The sequence below is a fragment of the Ostrea edulis genome, chromosome 4 (genome assembly GCF_947568905.1).
Source record: "Ostrea edulis chromosome 4, xbOstEdul1.1, whole genome shotgun sequence".
Taxonomy (NCBI): domain Eukaryota; kingdom Metazoa; phylum Mollusca; class Bivalvia; order Ostreida; family Ostreidae; genus Ostrea; species Ostrea edulis.
In genome coordinates, this window is record NC_079167.1 from 59432155 (window position 1) to 59450390 (window position 18236).

The window sequence follows — 18236 nt, forward strand, 5'->3', positions numbered from 1 at the left end:
GTAAGATATTTTCTGCTGAATATTCTGAGAACCCCTTGCTTGACAGACATCAAGCTTGGTACACTGGTTCTACCTAAGGAATAGATGACTTCTTCTGATTTTGAGGTCACCAGGTTAAAGGTCAGTGGTCAAATGTCTGCTTTGTATCTTGAGAGATCAAACTTAGTATTGTGGTTGCCCCTGACTAGTAGATAACGCATATTTTTCACTGTCATTTACAGAAATTCAAATTTTAAAGTTGATCATTTTCAATATTGCCACATGGTGGGATATATTTGTTTCTCAAATATTTATTGTTTGGAAATTGCAACATTTGGAGGACACTGTCTTCTCTGAAGATAGGGTGAAAAACTCAACAACCTCAAAAAAGGATTGACTAAATTCTCATTCAACTGCTTTGTTTGTTGTGCACTAGAAACACATGTACCTCTTCTGCCTCTCTCAAACTTCTGCATCCCATATTTTACAGGGTACACCCAGAGCGTTTAGTGTATGATCTCCGTGATGAATTGGATCAGCAAGTGGGGGTGGAAATGCTCCCCAGAGACTATGTTTTCCTCAAAAGTGTGGGTCGAAGCATCACACGGGTGAGTTGTGTATTTTACAGACCTTCCATGTTTACAAATTCCCGAAAGGACAGCTATCAAATTTAAAGTGCAACTGAAAAGGATGATTTTGAATAGTGTGTTTGTTTGTTCTGGAGAGTACCAGAATAAATCTGTTCTTTGAACCATGTTTGATTCAAAGGTTAAGTATTATACCCAGTATAGCAAGCCTTTAAATGTTTGCAAACAATTAAACTAAGAAATGGCTTTTTTATTGCCATGCAGAGAATATGTTAATTTTATAGGTAAATTGTTTAAACATCACATATGGAAATTTTAGTTTGATCCTTGCTGTTAATAGCAAAAGCAATTCTTTACTACCTTTGCACAAATTAAATTTGTTGATTTCCAATTTTCTTTGATAAAATCACGAACAGAAAAAGGGGCTATGAGTTATATACGAGTCTCAAATATATTGAAGGTTACAATTTAAGAGGCAGTGTATACAAAAAAAGAGAGATATCATCAGGTTGGGTGCTCATGCCTATTAAATATCTTGAGCACTAGGAATGGGACAGCCATTGTAGTCGTATTTTGCCTCAAGTAGATCGTATTATACAGAAACAATGAATGTCATCTTTTACGCTGTCAACACCAGCTGATTCTTGTACTAGGCACCGTTTCAAAATTGTAACACCCCCTGACTTGAGGCAAGGAGCCATAGGGTAAATTGGTATTGTATGGCATTCAATTGTAATTAAAATTCTTCCTGTGTGTAAGGAACACAGAAGGGGGCAAAAACTCTGCCTTCATCTTTTTGGGTTCTAAGACTAATGGAATGAGAAAGAGATCAATTAATCTTTTGATAATTAGATTGAATGATTTATATCTTGATTATACTGTGATCCTTGTTTGCCTGTGATTTGTGTGACTATTTGAAAGAAATGTGTTACTTTTGATTCAGTGTGCCACATTGATTTTTGTCACAAGTGCAAGGAAATATGTTATGTGTGTGTGTGTCCTGCAAAATAACTCAAAAAACCAACTGATATTTGGTCAATGTCCCAGTATATCCTTGGACATTTCAAAATTGCGCTAAAGAGACAAAGTTGTTCATGTTGTAGTCGAAACAAAGTCCATAAATGATTGTAATTGTCTTAAATATAAGTGATATTTGGATTTAATTTGAATGGGGCTTGACAAGCCGATAAGTTACCTTCCATCAAATTTACCCAAACATCACTTATATTTCAAGACAATAACCATGCCTTATATATATAATGCTCTCCATGTAGACACCTGGAATCCATAGTTGTATTCTATTGAATTCAAGTACTTTCAATAATTTACTTAAAAATACTTTCAAAGTAAAGTAGGACTTTATGTAAAGCTAATGACGTTGTTTTCGTGTATTTATGTTTCTTGATACATGTTTTCAAATACAGATCTTCAGCAAGGTTAAAAAAAGATATCATTGTTTACTTTAGCTAAGAATTTAGATATGGATATAAATGTGTAGAGGTCTAATTTAGTTTCTCAAGGGCTTATCAATAGGGGAGTGTCCAATGCATAAACATGTTCATTTTCATGAGGGCTGTTCACTCAAGTTGGGTTCTGAATGTTTGTTTAACACTCCAGTTATCCAAAGCTTGAAAACTCAGATGTTTTGGAAGCCATATAAACTTGCATTAAACAAATTCAGATGCTTCTTTTGTATCTTAAAATCAGGAAGTCTATTTTTTTTTCACAAATTGAAATAGTGAAACTTTGATGGGTGTCCTGTTTCAGTTTGATTTAATGATATCTTTTTTTTTTTACAATAGACAAACAGATAAAATGAATATAAATGCAACTATTTGCACAGGTGTAATGAAATTCAAAGAAATGAAATTCCTCCAGTCCCGCTGTTTCTCTGTATCATGTACAGATTAACCTGTAAACCAATATATTGATCATATATCTCGTGGCAAAGACAAACTGTTGATATTTTAGAATGCACCCTTGGTCCCAGGACATTTTTTATCAGTATTGTATTTCAGGGAAGCCTGTCTCATCCAACATGCACTGGGAGACAAATTGTGTGTCGTAATAGACAGTGAGTTAGATAAGACAGTACACGTATTATATATAACAAAAGTAAGAGAATTGGGGACGAAATTTGATGTTGGAATGCACAGTAAAACGGACTGGACAGGTGTAATATTAGACAGTGCCATCTGTACTTGTATAGAGACCAATTCAATATGCTATAAAAATCTACCTCCACCTGTTTCCTAGAAAACATATATGCAAATTAGAAGGTGATATACATGCACTTTCATGCTTCTCTGTAAGGGATTGTTATAAAGGGCATTTAGTGTCTATACATGCATTGAAAATCAAAGTACTGGTTAGTAATAGTACAATGTGATATATGGAGTAATGTGTTTATTTTGACATATAAGCATTTCAATCACCAGTTGTGCATTATGATGACAAGTTTTGAGATGCACCATATATATTAACTTTCGAAAACTCTCCTACTCAGTGAGGTATGAAAGTTTATGACACTTGTGATGGTATGATGATCTTATATTAGCATTTCATAAAAAGTATGCTGAAGTGAAGTCGCAGTTCCTACCCTCATGTATTTTCAAAAATGAAATTTCTTTCTTTATACAACTGTATTTACATTCTACTTTCATTTCTGTCAGAATTCCCACGTATTGAAATAGATGTACTATATGATGTTTATGAAGATTTATACGGGCATTGTTCACAACTGCAGCACATTCAGGAGGAAATGACTTTCATTACAATTTTTAAAGATATTAAATCCAAAAACATTGGAAATGTAACTATTGTAGGATTTTTATTTGTAAGAACTTCATATTTGTTATATATTAACATTAAATACTCACATGTTGCCTTGACACAGTGATTTGTCAACATTTTTCAAAAGGGTCCTGTGGCTTTCGAATTGGGGGAAAAAGTCAACATTTTGATCAAATTGGGAAAACCTAGACATTATTGTATACATGCCAAATATATCAAACAAGAAATCAAACACAAATTGATGTCATTCTTCTTTTATTTTACATATATTAACTTTCTTTTCTTTAAGCTAGCTGTTAAATTTTCAACCATTCTTTCTAAATCATCTTACTAGAATTGATGCGTCTTTGTCATGTCGTACATAAACTATTCACATTAAACTTAATTTTTAACAAATATGTTTTCCGCCAGTTTTTGTTATTGGGAAAAGTGCAAGTTAAATTGGGGGGGAAATGGTAACTTTTGGGAGGGGAAAGGGCCGATATTCGGACCTAAAATGGGTCTTAAAAAATCACTGTTGACAGAAAGTAAGGTTCATATGAATAGATTTGTATATATACTTGTAGTGACCAACAAGTACATGTTTATGAAAATTGTCTCCTCACTGATCCTATATGTATATCATGCAAGACAAGATCGTGAAATATAAGTGATATACAGTACCTAACATCAGTGGCTCATTTTGTACATTTCACGGTTTTATATCTATAATCTTCAAAATTTGGTATATTCCATGGATTAGCCTATTCTGTATGGATTAGAAAGAAACATACTCTTATTACTTGAATAGTGTGCCAGCTAGGTCAGACCTATGTTCACCAGTGCTTTTATATATATAATCAGCCGAAATACACACACTCTCCAATTATTTTAAATAGAATTATAACAGGTTGCTCCATTTTGGCAAGGCTTACAGTTTACGTGTAAATATCGTTAATATGGAATGGATCTCGAACACATCATTATCTATTGTCTCGGAAATCCTCAATATTTATCTTCTAAGCCTTGAGTATGAATAAGTGATATTAAATTGATAATTAAATGTCTAGTCGCTATTTATTTAAATCTAATAAGCACTACCAGTTTATCAACTAACATGGGTAAGAGCCAAATGATATCAAATTGAATTCATGAAATATCCATAAGATTATTTTAGTACTTTAATAGGTGAACAATTACTAAAACGGGGAGGTATTTGTTTTTCCCCCAGTGTATTATGAAAAATGCATCCATTTTTCTAGAGTCGTGCAGAAAAAGTATTCTTTTTTTTAATAATTGAAATGAGCTAGATTGTACACGTACTATGTAGCACGAACTTGTATCATATAGTTGCTCGTGGTAGTTTTAAAATATTCCTACTACTGGTATGGAAAGATTAGACATTATGATAGAGTTTATATGAATGAACAATAGTTGCCTCATTATCGTACAACACAATGCAGATCTATTGTTTTGTCTCAGTCGATAAACAAAGACAGACAGACTTTCATTAGCTGCTTGGCTTCTCCTTGTGTTCCACCCATTATGAGTCTGTAAAAACTCCATGAAAGTTGTAATAACTGGTTACAGTCCATTAAATTTAAATGATAAGCTGATTTTTATGTTATATTTTACAGTGTAAGGTTTGAAAAATCAATTTGGTGAAAGATAGAGGTCTGAATATAATTCCTATTTGAACATGCTCAGTAAATGTGCTAAGGGTAATAATCTATAGAAATTAAATTTTAGTCCTTGCCGTGCATTTAAATGCGATGTGAGAGGAAATTCATGTTCACTATCTTAAACCTTTTCAATTCTAGACAGAACTGTAAAAGAAACCCTTTCTTTGTCAGATCATGGACTTTACTTGGCAGAAATCTGTCAGGGAGCTTTGATACAATGTTTTGGTGGGCTTTCAATCTTGGCAGTAGTTCACATATATATATATATATATATATATATATATATATATATGTGTTTAAATGAGTTCTCCTGTAGATGATGAAGTCACCATTGCATAATCCTTCATTTTCTATCATTCTTAATGTTTTCCTAAAAGGACAAGGACCAATATATGTACCCGTATGCCCTTCACTGGATAGTGTAGTTGCAAAAGAGTTTGTAGAATTTAAAATTGACGTATTTTCAATAAAGTTTGGTAAATTACTCTGCACTGTTGCAAATTATTTAATATAACGTGCCTCGAGAAGAGAGTACACAGTGTGTGTCCCAAAAGTGATATTCTTGTCTCGGCTTTTGACATGACGTCATTGGAGATTTATTTGTTGAATTTGGCAGAAAGAACCGATTCTTGATGGTATACAATGTGTCATGCTTATCAAATAGAAGCTAAGGAAGTGTTTTTGAATTAATTGCTGTTTTGTGACACAGAGTCAATATTTCTTTACCTATGCCCCCGATGCTCACAAATTCTGTCATAGAACAGTCACAGCTGAAGATTTACACAGTATCAATGATATCATTATTTTTGAACTTAAAATTTTTAAAATTTGTTGTTTCCTATAATGAGTTCTTTTCTGTCTTTTTCAGTTAAAACAAAAACAAGAATATCAGTTGAAAGCAAAGCATTTTATTCCTCCTCAGGTAAGTTCAGTTTTGTCAAGAAGACTCTTTTTGTATATAGGGTAATGCGATACTCAGATCTACCACCCAAAAGACACTGAATTTGTATATTCTATATAATTATATGCTCAAAGTTTGAACATCATCAGTTCTCAGTTTGTACAGTGTCCATTGTCAAATGATAACGTGACCTGAAATTGACGTGTGCGTTAGCCATTCAGAAGGTATAAATGTCTGAGAATTTAGTGATTTCGCTAATATTACACAATCACTCAATACTCAATTAGTTAAACATATTAGAAAATTGATTCGCAATAATAAAAGTATTGAATTTGGCCATTTTGTCAACTAACGAGAAACTGGAAATCATTAAAGTTATGAATTTGTTTCAACACTGAACAGGTATCACAATAAGTGTTCAACATTCTTTGATTTTGTATATTTATTGTAAAAATTAGTTTAAATTGGGACTGAATGGCAACAAACATAGTGTTTATGTCCTCATTTTCATTATGTTGTGGATTTTTTACTGGTGTGGGAAAGAAAACTAATTTCCATCATGCCTAATAGTTCCATCAGCTGAGACCTTGAAATATACAATGCATGTGTCAGTTAAAACTTGTAGCTATATTATCATGGGAAATTTCTCTCCTTCCTCAATTTTAGCAGCCACAGATTTAAAGGGGGAGCACAGCTCGTGCGACCCTCCTAAAATTTTCAAATTTAAGGTAAATTGTGGTATCTTGTGTAGAAAAATGTACTAAACAATCAAAGAAGCAATTATTTCTTCCACTCACGGAGAAATAAATGACAAAATCTGTTGATTTCTTAAATTACTTTATTGGGAGAACTTAATTCTTTCCAAAAACCCTTAAAATTTGCGTCATTTTATTAATTTCACCATGCATATAAAAATGATAGAAAATAGTACAAATGACTAAATGGGAGACATATTTCAAGCCCTATAAAATCCAGGAGCTTCCGGGGGCTTCGCCCCCTGGCCCCCCACCAGGGCTTTGCCCCCTGGCTCATAAAGTGGTGCCCCCGTAACTGCAATTCCTGGATCCGTCCCTGTTTAGTTTACCTCGAAAAATTCCCCTATTGTAGCAACAGCTAGCGTGTGTTCCAAATTTGTATGGGTGATGAATGCTACCAGTCATGCTTCAGATGCTGCATGTAACAAACAGTAATCAAAACAAATTTCATATTACCAAGAATCAAGATCTGAATTTGTATGCTTGGTGAAATAAAAGATGATGATCAAGGTTATGTGATCACTGAAGGTCAAGGTTATATCAAGGTAAAATTTCCTTATTAAAATGACAATTAAACTAAACCAAGCATAGAGCAATGTGGAGAAAAGTATCTTGTTTCAAAGTATGAGACTGCCTAGAATTTTTACCTTGTGTATGTGAATTCAAGATTTGGCCAAAAAAAGAAAGATGATATGGATGTTTATTTAAAAGAAATTGAGTAATCGGTTACTCTGTCAGCTTTCCCCAGATACTCAAACGGAACAACATCTTCATCAATCCTTCATCCATCTTGAGTAGATATTAAATTGTTGGTATATTTACATGACTGTCAGTCCTTGCATTAGAATTGAGAATTTACCATAAAATATATATGGGCAAATACAATTGGTACATGTGTGTAAACTGTCGTAACCATTTCATCATTGAAAATACCATTCTGTTGTTTATCATTTCAAAATATTTCCAAACTCGAGACAGTAGGATAACAATGACTATTTGTCCAAGGACAGAAAGAGGACATCATTCACTGAATATTTTATTATATACTAAGAAAGAGGACATCATTCACTGAATATTTTTAATTATTTTGCTACATGCCCTTTCAAACACATGACAGTCTCTATTAACTGCCAAAGACATGAAAATTTAAAGCCATTATCTCTCAATTGCAAAATAAACAAATACCATGCAAGCACTTATCAGAAAGTATAAGTTAATTAATGAATTGGTTATTGATTTCAATTTGCAGATAGAGGTTTAAGAATTCTACCAAAAAACATGCTATATTTTATCCGAGTAACCAAGTACCAATTTCGGTATTCACTTACTGGATGTTTTGAAGTGTGCACAGTTTCCCAGGTGTACTCAGTTCTCCAGGTACACAGACTTCCCTGAAAATATTTTTGTACTTTTCTATTTGCCCACAGGTCATAGTGGTGGGTCACAGAGGAGAAACAATGATTTCATTTCATTTAATAGTTGAACTGCAGTAAAAGCTATAAAACTCCACTATAGTTTAGACATACATGTAATTTCAAATGTGCTTAATTTCTTACTTGGCATTTAGCAAGCTAAAAGTGAACTACATGTACATTATTGATAGTTAGGATTAACTGTGACATTTTGTCTTCTGGCCACACAGGGTCTATAAGTGTTACAAAATAGATCTTTAAGTTGATAGATTATTCAGTTTTCTTCCAGTAATGAATTAACCCTAGATTTTGAGCAAGGTCAAGTGTTAGAAAAAATGTCTGAGGAAAAGTCTGCAGTTTTTGTGGAAGTCCATTCATTTTTGATAAATGGCATTATTTAAAACTGGTCTTAAAACGTATGTATACATGTCCTAAGCAAATTACAAGGTAAAACGCCATATTCCATCTTCAATCGATATATTGTGGTTAATTTCAGAATAGTCTCTCCATGGGACATAAGAGAACACAGAATAGGAAATTATAATGTCTTTCAACTTAATTTGTGAGATGCTGACATGCGATAAAATATCTTTTGATTTTAGCAAATGCAATACACTAAAACTTCAATTTCAGCAAATGTAATCTACTGAAAGTGATGTAATTTGTCAAAGGTGTTTCCTCTGGTTAGGTAAATGGCTTTCAACATGAATAATAATTAAGTTAGTGGTTCTTCACAGCCAATCCTGTCATTAAACCCCTTGAGAAACCATTTTATAGCACTCACTTTTACCAATATAGTTGAAGGGACATATATGTAATTTGTTCTTTTAATTTGTGGGGGTGGGGATGTTATTGGATCTGTTCATCTGTCTCACTCTTCTGGTCTGATATTTCCTCTCAGAAATGAACCATTTTAAAGCCCCCCCCCCCCCCCCCCCCCCCCCCCTCTGGCCAATGAAGTCTAGGGGAGTATATTGGAATCGAATCAGCATGTCCGTCTGTCTGTCTGTGCATGGATTTTCCTGAAATGTGTACACTTTTTATTACACCATGATTATTGATAATATCAAGATCAATTGAATATAGTGTTTAATATGAGCCTGTATCTGGTATTCAGTTGAAACAGAATCATTAGCTATCCAACATTTAAATATGCACCAATATGGATGAGACCTGTGGGGAATATATTAGTCCCATTAGGACAGATTTGATTATATGTATAAGAACTATATATTGGAAAATGTTCACCCTAATTTCGTTTTGAATTACTCTAAAGTAGTAAAAAATAGATTTTGAGGATTTGAAATGTGACAAAATTGTTTTTCATTTCAATGTGTCGGGTGAAAATATCTTCATATGCAGCTGTTGTGTCTGTCCGAGCTCATATCTCCTAAACCTTTCATCAAAAATTTATCATGATTAATCACAAATATTCCTTGGGACAGGGACTTTTGGACCAAGGTTATTTTTGGAAAGGTCAAGGAACATATATCATATATTAGGAAAAAATTCCCTATTTCAACAGTGTTTGAACAGGCATTGATTATATATCACGCAAATAAGTAACAGGAAATTGGCTTTCAGACAAAGGTCACTTATGCTCATTTTGTAAAGGTCAAGGTCACTCAAAACATACTTTATTTATGCGAGTTGAGTTTAAAATCGACAGTCTTCCACTGTGAGATCAAATATCTGTAGTGCTGTTTGATGCAATGACTTTTTGGAAAACAGATCCAGTGGTCAATTTTCTTCTGGAGAGAATAAAAAAAATTTCATTTTCAAAAATCATTAAAGAAATTGTTTGTTCCCTTGTACTTGTAATTTTGGTTTGAGTTGATAAAAATTGTACATATTGATAATATAATCTCCTTTAGAGAGAACCCCAGTTCAAGTATCTATTTCTCTTATGACGAACCAAAACTGATCCGGACTGAGGTCATCAGTCTCCCTTTTTTAGCTGAGTTGTTTAGCAAATCTCGGCTTTTGAATTGGTGAAAAAAGTGTACACATTTGAATTAGCTTGTCCGGTCTCTAACTTTCATACTTTTTGGTGCATCTTTGTGGGTTCCTATTTATATTGAGGTCAAAGGTCAAGGTATCTTTTTCACCATATACTGTAGATTTGCCTCTAACTTTTATACATGTACTTGCTGGTGCATGTTTATCAGACTTCAAATCCTGATGACATTCAAGATTCATGTTGCTTTTGAAATCCAAAGGTCAAGGTCATTATCACTCTAAATACCTATTGCGGCCATTCAAAGCTTCATACTTATAAACGATATTAAATTCGTGCATGTTTTTACTTCGTGAATGCAAGCGTGCATAATAAACTGCAACTCGGCCATACGCATCTTTGATGTGTTTTAGCGATTTTTCTTCAATTCATCCATGATAAAACCTTCATCGGAGCAAACTGACTTTTAATTTCTTTGGTTTGATTTTGAAAGATGTTATAAATAACAATAAAGTGATGTCACAAATGGTTACTTTACCTTGCACCATTGGACTTTGGTGTGTCAGACCTTCGTACTTTGGTATGGTGCGCCTACAAATGATAGATTGGCCATTACATTTTGGTATCTGCAGTGTCAACAAACTATAGCAGTTTGGTGCAAGCCATCGCACTTTGGCATGACCAATGCACTTAAGAGTCTTGCATATATACATGAAATTGTATATCATATAATGCCCTCTTGTAGACATTGAGTTCAACATTTCTTATTTCAAAGAAGGGAATTAAAAATCCTTGATTTTTCAATTCCTTTTTTTTTTCTAAAAGTAAAAAATAATTGAATCAATGGGTCCATAAACCAACAAATTAAAAAAACTGTGGCTTTAGAGATGTCAAATTAGGTAGAATTTAAAAGTAACTACATGGTTACTTGTTCATCACCCTAAACTGGATGGAAACAGTATCATTATGAATTCTTTTACAATTGTCATTTTGATTTTGTACACAGTGGATCCGTAATCTTTGCTCTTCATTTTTAGGCCTATGCCCCTGAGTTATATTTATTAGAGATCAGCGCAGATGACCGTGAGAGCAGTCGGACCTCAACACGCCCACAGTCTCCGTACTCCCAAAACCCAGAAAGTAAGGAAGCACGTTCTTGTCACATTTTCTTCTTCTTATTTTTAAATGTTTGAAACTCATAAAAGTAACAAATTAATAGGCATTTTTAAAAATAATATTGTAGATGTTATTGTATGTATAATTGCCATTAACATTTTACTGCATAGTACTTACAAAGTGAATGCTAATTTTGTATGAATATTGATTTTAAAATGTATGACATTTATATTTGATATATTTGTTGAACGGTTTTGATTGCTCACCCTCACGTGAACACTGCATGCGTATTCCTTTTTCCCCTGGGTATGGGTTTTTAAGACATGTTCCATCAGTAGATGTTTTGTTGGCTAGTTTGGACATTGAGTGTGTGTCTAGATGGTAAAGGGGATATTTAGCATTGCAAGTGAAAGAAATTTTCTATACTGTAGTTTTCCAATTAATCAATTAGTGAGAAATTTGCTAGTTATAAAAGATTGTGAAAAATTATGTACCTTTTTTGGCAGATACTTTTACAAAACCTGGATGGTCTTACTTTTAACAAATACATCTACCGGTAATTGTTTAAATTAATCGATATGCTGTTAATGTTTGAATGTCATAAGTCCATGTTTTTAATTTTGATGTCATTTGATTGTGCATTTTCATTGTCATGGTGATACATCTGGGAACTTCTAGCCTCAAAGTTAATTTTCTTGTAAGTAGCTATGCGTCTTAAACTTTATGGTGCATGGAAGTCTATTGAGAACCTTTCATTTCAATTTTATCCATGGTGATGGTTGTCATGGGTTATTTATGGTGGCTATAAAAGCATGGCAACATTTTACATGTTTCCTTTTTTAACTGGATTTTCTTTCATTAATGTTTTTTATTGACTTTTAGGAACCTATTTTCAGCTTTTTATCTCAAAAATGCAAAATTGGTGTCTCACATATCTCAAAACAGATAACACAGTTACTTTTTGAATCTATACTAGTTTTTCATATTAATTAGACGTAATTGAAATATATCATAGTTTAGAGAAATTGAGTTTTATTTAATTATAACTAATTATAAACAGTTTCATATTTTTGCAAGTATCCATATATTAGATATAGAAAATTTATAATGTACAAGAATTTTGCCTACATTTTATTCTAGCTTTGTGGTGCTTTCATTGGGAAGGGGATCAGTATTGTGTATTGGGTGTTGGAGGGGTATAAGGGAGTTTGTAAAAGAATCTGCCAGTTTTATTTTGATCTACTTTAATTATTATACAACAGTATGAATAAAAACTCTAAATTGATATTGAGCTAACCTACTGCTAATGGAATTTCCATGTTAATTTTGCAAAATCAATGGTATTAACATTATTAGAAATCTACAATCTTTCACCCAATATACAAATTTGAATTATTACTTCATTGGAGAGGGGGAAAAAACCTTTTATGCACATTACAGTCAAGAAAGAGCAGTAAATTCCTCCTTTTTTTTCATGGCATTGAGGAAATAATTTGAAAATAGTGACTTTTTCATAAATATTCATGTCTTTTAATGGAAAAATATGTTGAAAAATTCATAATTCTGAATTTGTATGAGGTCCCTGTCCAGAATACCTAATGACTGATGAATTCATATTATTTCTTAGTAACACACAATTTTGTGAGAATTTTATATCCTAGTTATGCACTAAGTTTAGTTTTGAATTTCACGTAAGATATATATATTTCTTGAAATGACTTGGTAACATGAATGTAAAGCCAAATTTTAAAAAAAAAGGAATTAAAAAAGGGAATTGAAAAAATGAACAAACAATAAACTAACAAAAAGCAACTTTTATATCAAATTTTGGCATATCTAGACATTTCACTGGTGGTTTTCCAGGAATAAGATTTCAGGAAAAATGATCACTTGGGAAAAGGTGTTATCTATGAATTTTTTTTCAAGAAATATGTACATACTGCTTTATGGTGTCTTAGTTAACAGTTTTGCACATGCTTTGTGTATGCTCCCTATAAGATTTGTAATTCACTTCAATTACTCTGGAGTTTTCTCTGTTTAATATTTTATTCAAGTTTAAAAATGTTCAAACTTTGTGTACTTCAATATTTATTGATCCACATCTTATGAGAAATCTTCAAGATGATGAGGCTTTAGAAATGTTTTTGCAGTGTATAGATTTTAGTTTGTAAATAAAATTGATTTCCTTTAAAGAAAAAAAATTCTCTTTTGATTGCATGAATTTGATTGCTGGCCACTGTCGTTATCTGGGAGATGTATTTATTTGATGTGGAATGTCTGTGTATACATGTACATGTGTATTTGGTGATACTTCTTGTCTTGTAAAAGTATGCCAGCAGCTTGAAAAATTTCAAAGATGATCCAAATATTGCTTCTTGAATCAGCCACTGAAGCATTAAATTGAAATTTGATTGAATATTTGAATTTCAATTGATACATCTTGGGAATTTTATACCGAGTATTTAATTAAATGGTTACATGAATTTTCATAGCTCATGTAGGGAAAAGAATATATTCATTAAAAAGAATTGCATTTTGATTGAAGTTTTTAAAGGAAGAGTTGCTGATATGCTTTGTAATGTTCTGCCAGTCTATAAACTTTTGCACAGTAGATGTTACATCTGTGTTTTTTCTCTCTATCTCTTGCCAACAGGTGAAGATGAACGTCGCTCTGGCAACAAATCTAAACATAGAAATAACGAGTCATCCCCATACCGCTATTCCCCCCTCCCCAAAATTAAACCTACCCATAGTCCCCCACACAGAGTTGAATACAATCACAATGGCGATATAAAAACAGAAAATGGTCGGTTATCAGATTCCTGGGGCTCCAATAGAGACAAACGCACCCCACCCCCACCCCGAAGTGTGCCAAGAACCCCCACCCGCCCCAAAGTTTCTCGGGAATTCACTCCCCGTAATCAAACCCCAAGAGAGGAGTCCCATAGGGCTCCTCCTAGGTCTTCACCATCTCCAACAGATCATAGAAAGCGAGCAAACCAGAACCAAGAACCAGGATCAGGGACATATACTAACCACACCAACGAAGATTCAGGGATCAACGTAAACTCACCAGAGGACCACTTTGATGCCTTAGACAGGTCAATTGTTAATTCTTAAGTTTGTAGAAGATAAAGAATATTACATTTCTCATTAATAAAATCCACTTTGGACATGATTTGTCTGTTGATTTTCTCAATGTAACATAGTATTTTGTATGTAAATGTTTTCAGAAGGAAACAAGATGAGGACAGAAATGATGACCTTCATCGACGTCTTCACCCAGAAAACGATGAACATCGAAGGAATGGTGAAGAGGATAATGATGAGTGGGAGCGACGACGTCGTGAGGATGAGGAACGAAGACGGAGAGAAGAGGAAGAACGTAGGAGGAGAGAGGAAGAGGAACAAAGGAGAGAGGAAGAAGAAAGACGTCGTCTGGAAGAAGAAAGAGCAAGGATATCGAAGCAACAGCTGACAGGTTCAGATGAGGTAAGCATGGAATATTTCATGTTGTTACACTGTTAAAGTTAATGGTCATTGGAAAGTTAATAGTCATTGACACATTCTCATAAGCAACTGCAGATGTTCCTCTCAGAGGGTGGCAAATATTGAATGTATTGAAAAGTGACAGGATGTTTACTGTGCTATCATTTTTTTGGAATGTGTAGTTAATGGCAGATAAAATCGAAGGCTTGGAAACGTGGAGATTAATGTTAGAAAGGTGACTTCCCAATAATCAATTTCAAATTCCAACATCAACCCATAAAGAGATAAATAAAGCATGTTGATTGCAATGCAATTATGGAATCCTATTTTTCAGAGGAAAAGTTCATTTTTTTATGATGAACTGAATGATGTGTAGCTTATTATACGGTAATCTTGCTATTGATTTCTCATACAGGGTATTTCCCTAGTGGTTAGACTTTCCATCAGTGAGAGATAATTTGGATAACTATATAATTGGCTGTAATTTTTGGTGTATTTTACAGAATTATGTCAGTATGACACAGACTTGATATTGTTATTTTGTAGGAGTGACAAGCAGATTTTTTATTTAGGATTTAGGCATTAGGTTACGAATTAATGATGAAATGATACATAGCTGATACAATTATATCTTGATGTTGAATAAGAGTTTTTCTGAAGTGAATTAATTTTGAATAGAAAAACTTTTTTTCACCAAAAGGATAAGCTAGACGTAAAGTTCTTTTTCTATCAATCAATGTAATGGGATATTCTTTATGTCTGCCTATGACGAACTGAGTATTGATGACTGTCAATTTAATTGTGTGGCCCCATACAACGTAATGATAATATACCAATATTAATCTTTTCAATGAAGTTTTATTTCATGTCAATAGTATATCCATTCATGAAATAGCAATTTTATACTCTTCTAAAAAATCCAATATGGAAGACCCTCAAGGCCATTGTACTTGAAGTTGGTGGAAAATCTTTTGTCTTGAAAAAGGCATAGAAGTTGAACCACCATTGGTTAATCATGACTGTAGTCATGGTTTGAACATGCACATTGTCTCAGAACTAACATTTATGTGGCAGTTCTGTGTAATATCTATGTAATCTCAAGTATAAAATTTCAATATCCCAGGTATCAACAGTAAGCTCCGAAAACACACCAATTGCTAGTAATGAAGGGTCAAGAAAGCCTACACTGGTAAAGCAAACATTTGCATGCAGAGTTTGATGTGAACATTAATAATTAATTATTAATTTTTGTAAATAATCAAATGTCTGACATTTTAATAATTGTTGACTAGATGACTATTACCGGTATGTAAGTGCTAACAACTGATTATTGATAGAATGAAACTTGGATTTGCATTATATGTGAGGTCAAATTGGGGCCAGTAACAGGTAGATCTCATTCCCAATGAGAAAACGGTACTCGTATCATTTTTCCCACCAAATTGGAGGGGTGTTCTTACTAATAAACATAATACAAATAGAATTGAGTGTAAAGTTTCAATCTATTGTCATTTTACGTATAATCAGTAGAAGTAGTTAAATTATCATTGCTGCATGCATGTAAAACTTATCTATCTGATAACAAAATTCCCGATTTTTCACAAGATATCACTGCCTTTTCCACTTTCATGGCCCAGGCTTAGCCCAAAAATGTGTTTGAAAGCCCTGTGTATTCACAGAGAAATTGCATATGTGGGAGTATTGGTAGTAATGTGTGAATTTTTGTTTTCTGAACACAACTTTAGGGACACCAGTATCAACAGATTCCATCATCTGCTTTCACTAAGAATTCATTGAATTTCAATGAAGGGGGAGATCCTTCAGTAAACCCAACTTCAGTGAATTATAGCAAAGAGCAAAATTCAACAACCGTTGATAATTCAGTATATGGTGGTAAACACAGAATGAAAGTTCCAGGGGGGAATAAAGATTTAGTAAACACCTACAATAAAGATAGAGAAAGATCTCTCCAAAATCCTGAAAATTCAATGAATTACAATAAAGAGAGATTGAAAGTTCCAGAGATGGTAACTTATGGAATCTACATATTGCATGCCTAGATGTTTCCATGCTTCACATGTATCACTTTATGGCAAATCATTAACATTTTGCTGTAAAATATATGGTTGAGTTTTGATCAACCCAAAGTATGATCAACATAAACTAAGTACAAGGCATTATTTTGTAACGTATAAGCAGAATTTTTAGCGAGGATTTAATTTTGGCATTATTGGCAAAAATGATGAGGGGAAAAAATGGAATATTGCCAACAATTTATTCCAGATAGGAGGTAATAGTTATTTTTCCTGGAATTATAAAGTCTCAAAAATTAGCTCTCACAAAATATATATACCCATTTTAATGGAGAAATCTCTAAATTTGTGTCCCGCTAAAAATCCACTTATACAGTATATAACTGCATGAAATGCATGTTTCAATTATAATGTTGAGTGAGATTCATTATTCAGAGGAAGAAATGATTTGATGTAATGCTTACAATATCATGCTTTAGGATACTAGGAATCAGATAGAGGATACACCTTTATCACAGTATGATGAGACTTATGGCAGACAATCCCATGTAAATGATTTACAAAGGGATGGAACCAAGCCAGTTTTAAAAGACTCCAACGTAGTTGTGCAAATAAATGATGAAATTCATGGTAAACTGACACCAAGGGTTATAGTTCATGTCAATAGTGGTTCATCCAATAGAACAGTAGAGGAAGAGAGTTACCGTAGAAACAGACTGAAGGTTTCTGACACTGGTTACCACAGTGACCGTGATTGGGATGGCAGAAGTATTAAAAGTTATCACAGTGATGGTTACCTTTCTGATACAAGTAGTTACAGGAACAGACCCCCTGTGAATGACCGGACATTTGTTAATGCTAATGAAAAATTGGGTTCACAGAACAAAAATGGCAGAGAGGGGAATGGTAATCAAAATGGTTATAGATCTGAAAGGAGGCGATCAATACCAAGCAGAGAAAATACTCAAGATGGAAGGAGAAGTAAGAGAAGGACATCTCTGGGAAATGGAGACACCTCTGGTCGATTTATGATAGAGGAAGAGGAAAATGGAAATGAGAGGTCTGCTGAAAAGAGCAGAGCCAAAAAGGAGGTGTCCTGGTCAGATGGTCGCAATAAGGAAAACAATGAGAAAGGAACCCTTGAGGATAAAATAGCAGACTCAAATCTAACAAATCAAAACCAGAGGGTCACTCCCAAGATTGTCACACAGCCAACTAGTTCTGAAGCCGTTGCAAGACCGGCCAAGGAAAATCCTACCCAGGGGCCAGATCATGAGAATGAAGCTCAAACCTTTTTGACTGAAGATGTTAATAGTGGTTCCAATAAATCAGATTACAATGTTGCAAAGTCTAGTGCTGTTGAGACAAGGAGTAAGTTTGGTATTGAGTCATCCTTTGAGAAATCAGAAGCAGATACCATGATTTCCAATGCTAACAGTGGGTATCAAGGGGATGTCAGTGATATTGGACTAGATGAGAAAACAGATTACAGCAAGGTGCCAAAGAACACATCTAAGGTTTTACAGTGTGAAAATGCACAAAATGTCCCAACT

At 33.6% G+C, this 18236-nt stretch overlaps 1 protein-coding gene across 25 annotated transcripts in view; it reads left to right on the forward strand.

Annotated features, from left to right (window-relative positions):
• LOC125668506 (spermatogenesis-associated protein 1-like) overlaps nucleotides 1-18236 on the forward strand; it is a 40273-nt gene that overhangs the window by 11902 nt on the left and 10135 nt on the right. For 8 of the 25 annotated variants that reach the window (XM_048902728.2, XM_048902730.2, XM_048902731.2 and 5 more), the window contains exons 3-9: nucleotides 470-587; nucleotides 5889-5942; nucleotides 11083-11185; nucleotides 13815-14262; nucleotides 14395-14653; nucleotides 15774-15839; nucleotides 16396-16677. In XM_048902728.2, the coding sequence (XP_048758685.1) occupies nucleotides 470-587; nucleotides 5889-5942; nucleotides 11083-11185; nucleotides 13815-14262; nucleotides 14395-14653; nucleotides 15774-15839; nucleotides 16396-16677 (1330 nt within the window). The remainder of the gene's footprint in view (nucleotides 1-469; nucleotides 588-5888; nucleotides 5943-11082; nucleotides 11186-13814; nucleotides 14263-14394; nucleotides 14654-15773; nucleotides 15840-16395; nucleotides 16678-18236) is intronic. The other 17 variants (XM_056163219.1, XM_048902740.2, XM_056163220.1 and 14 more) reach the window with 6 other exon arrangements.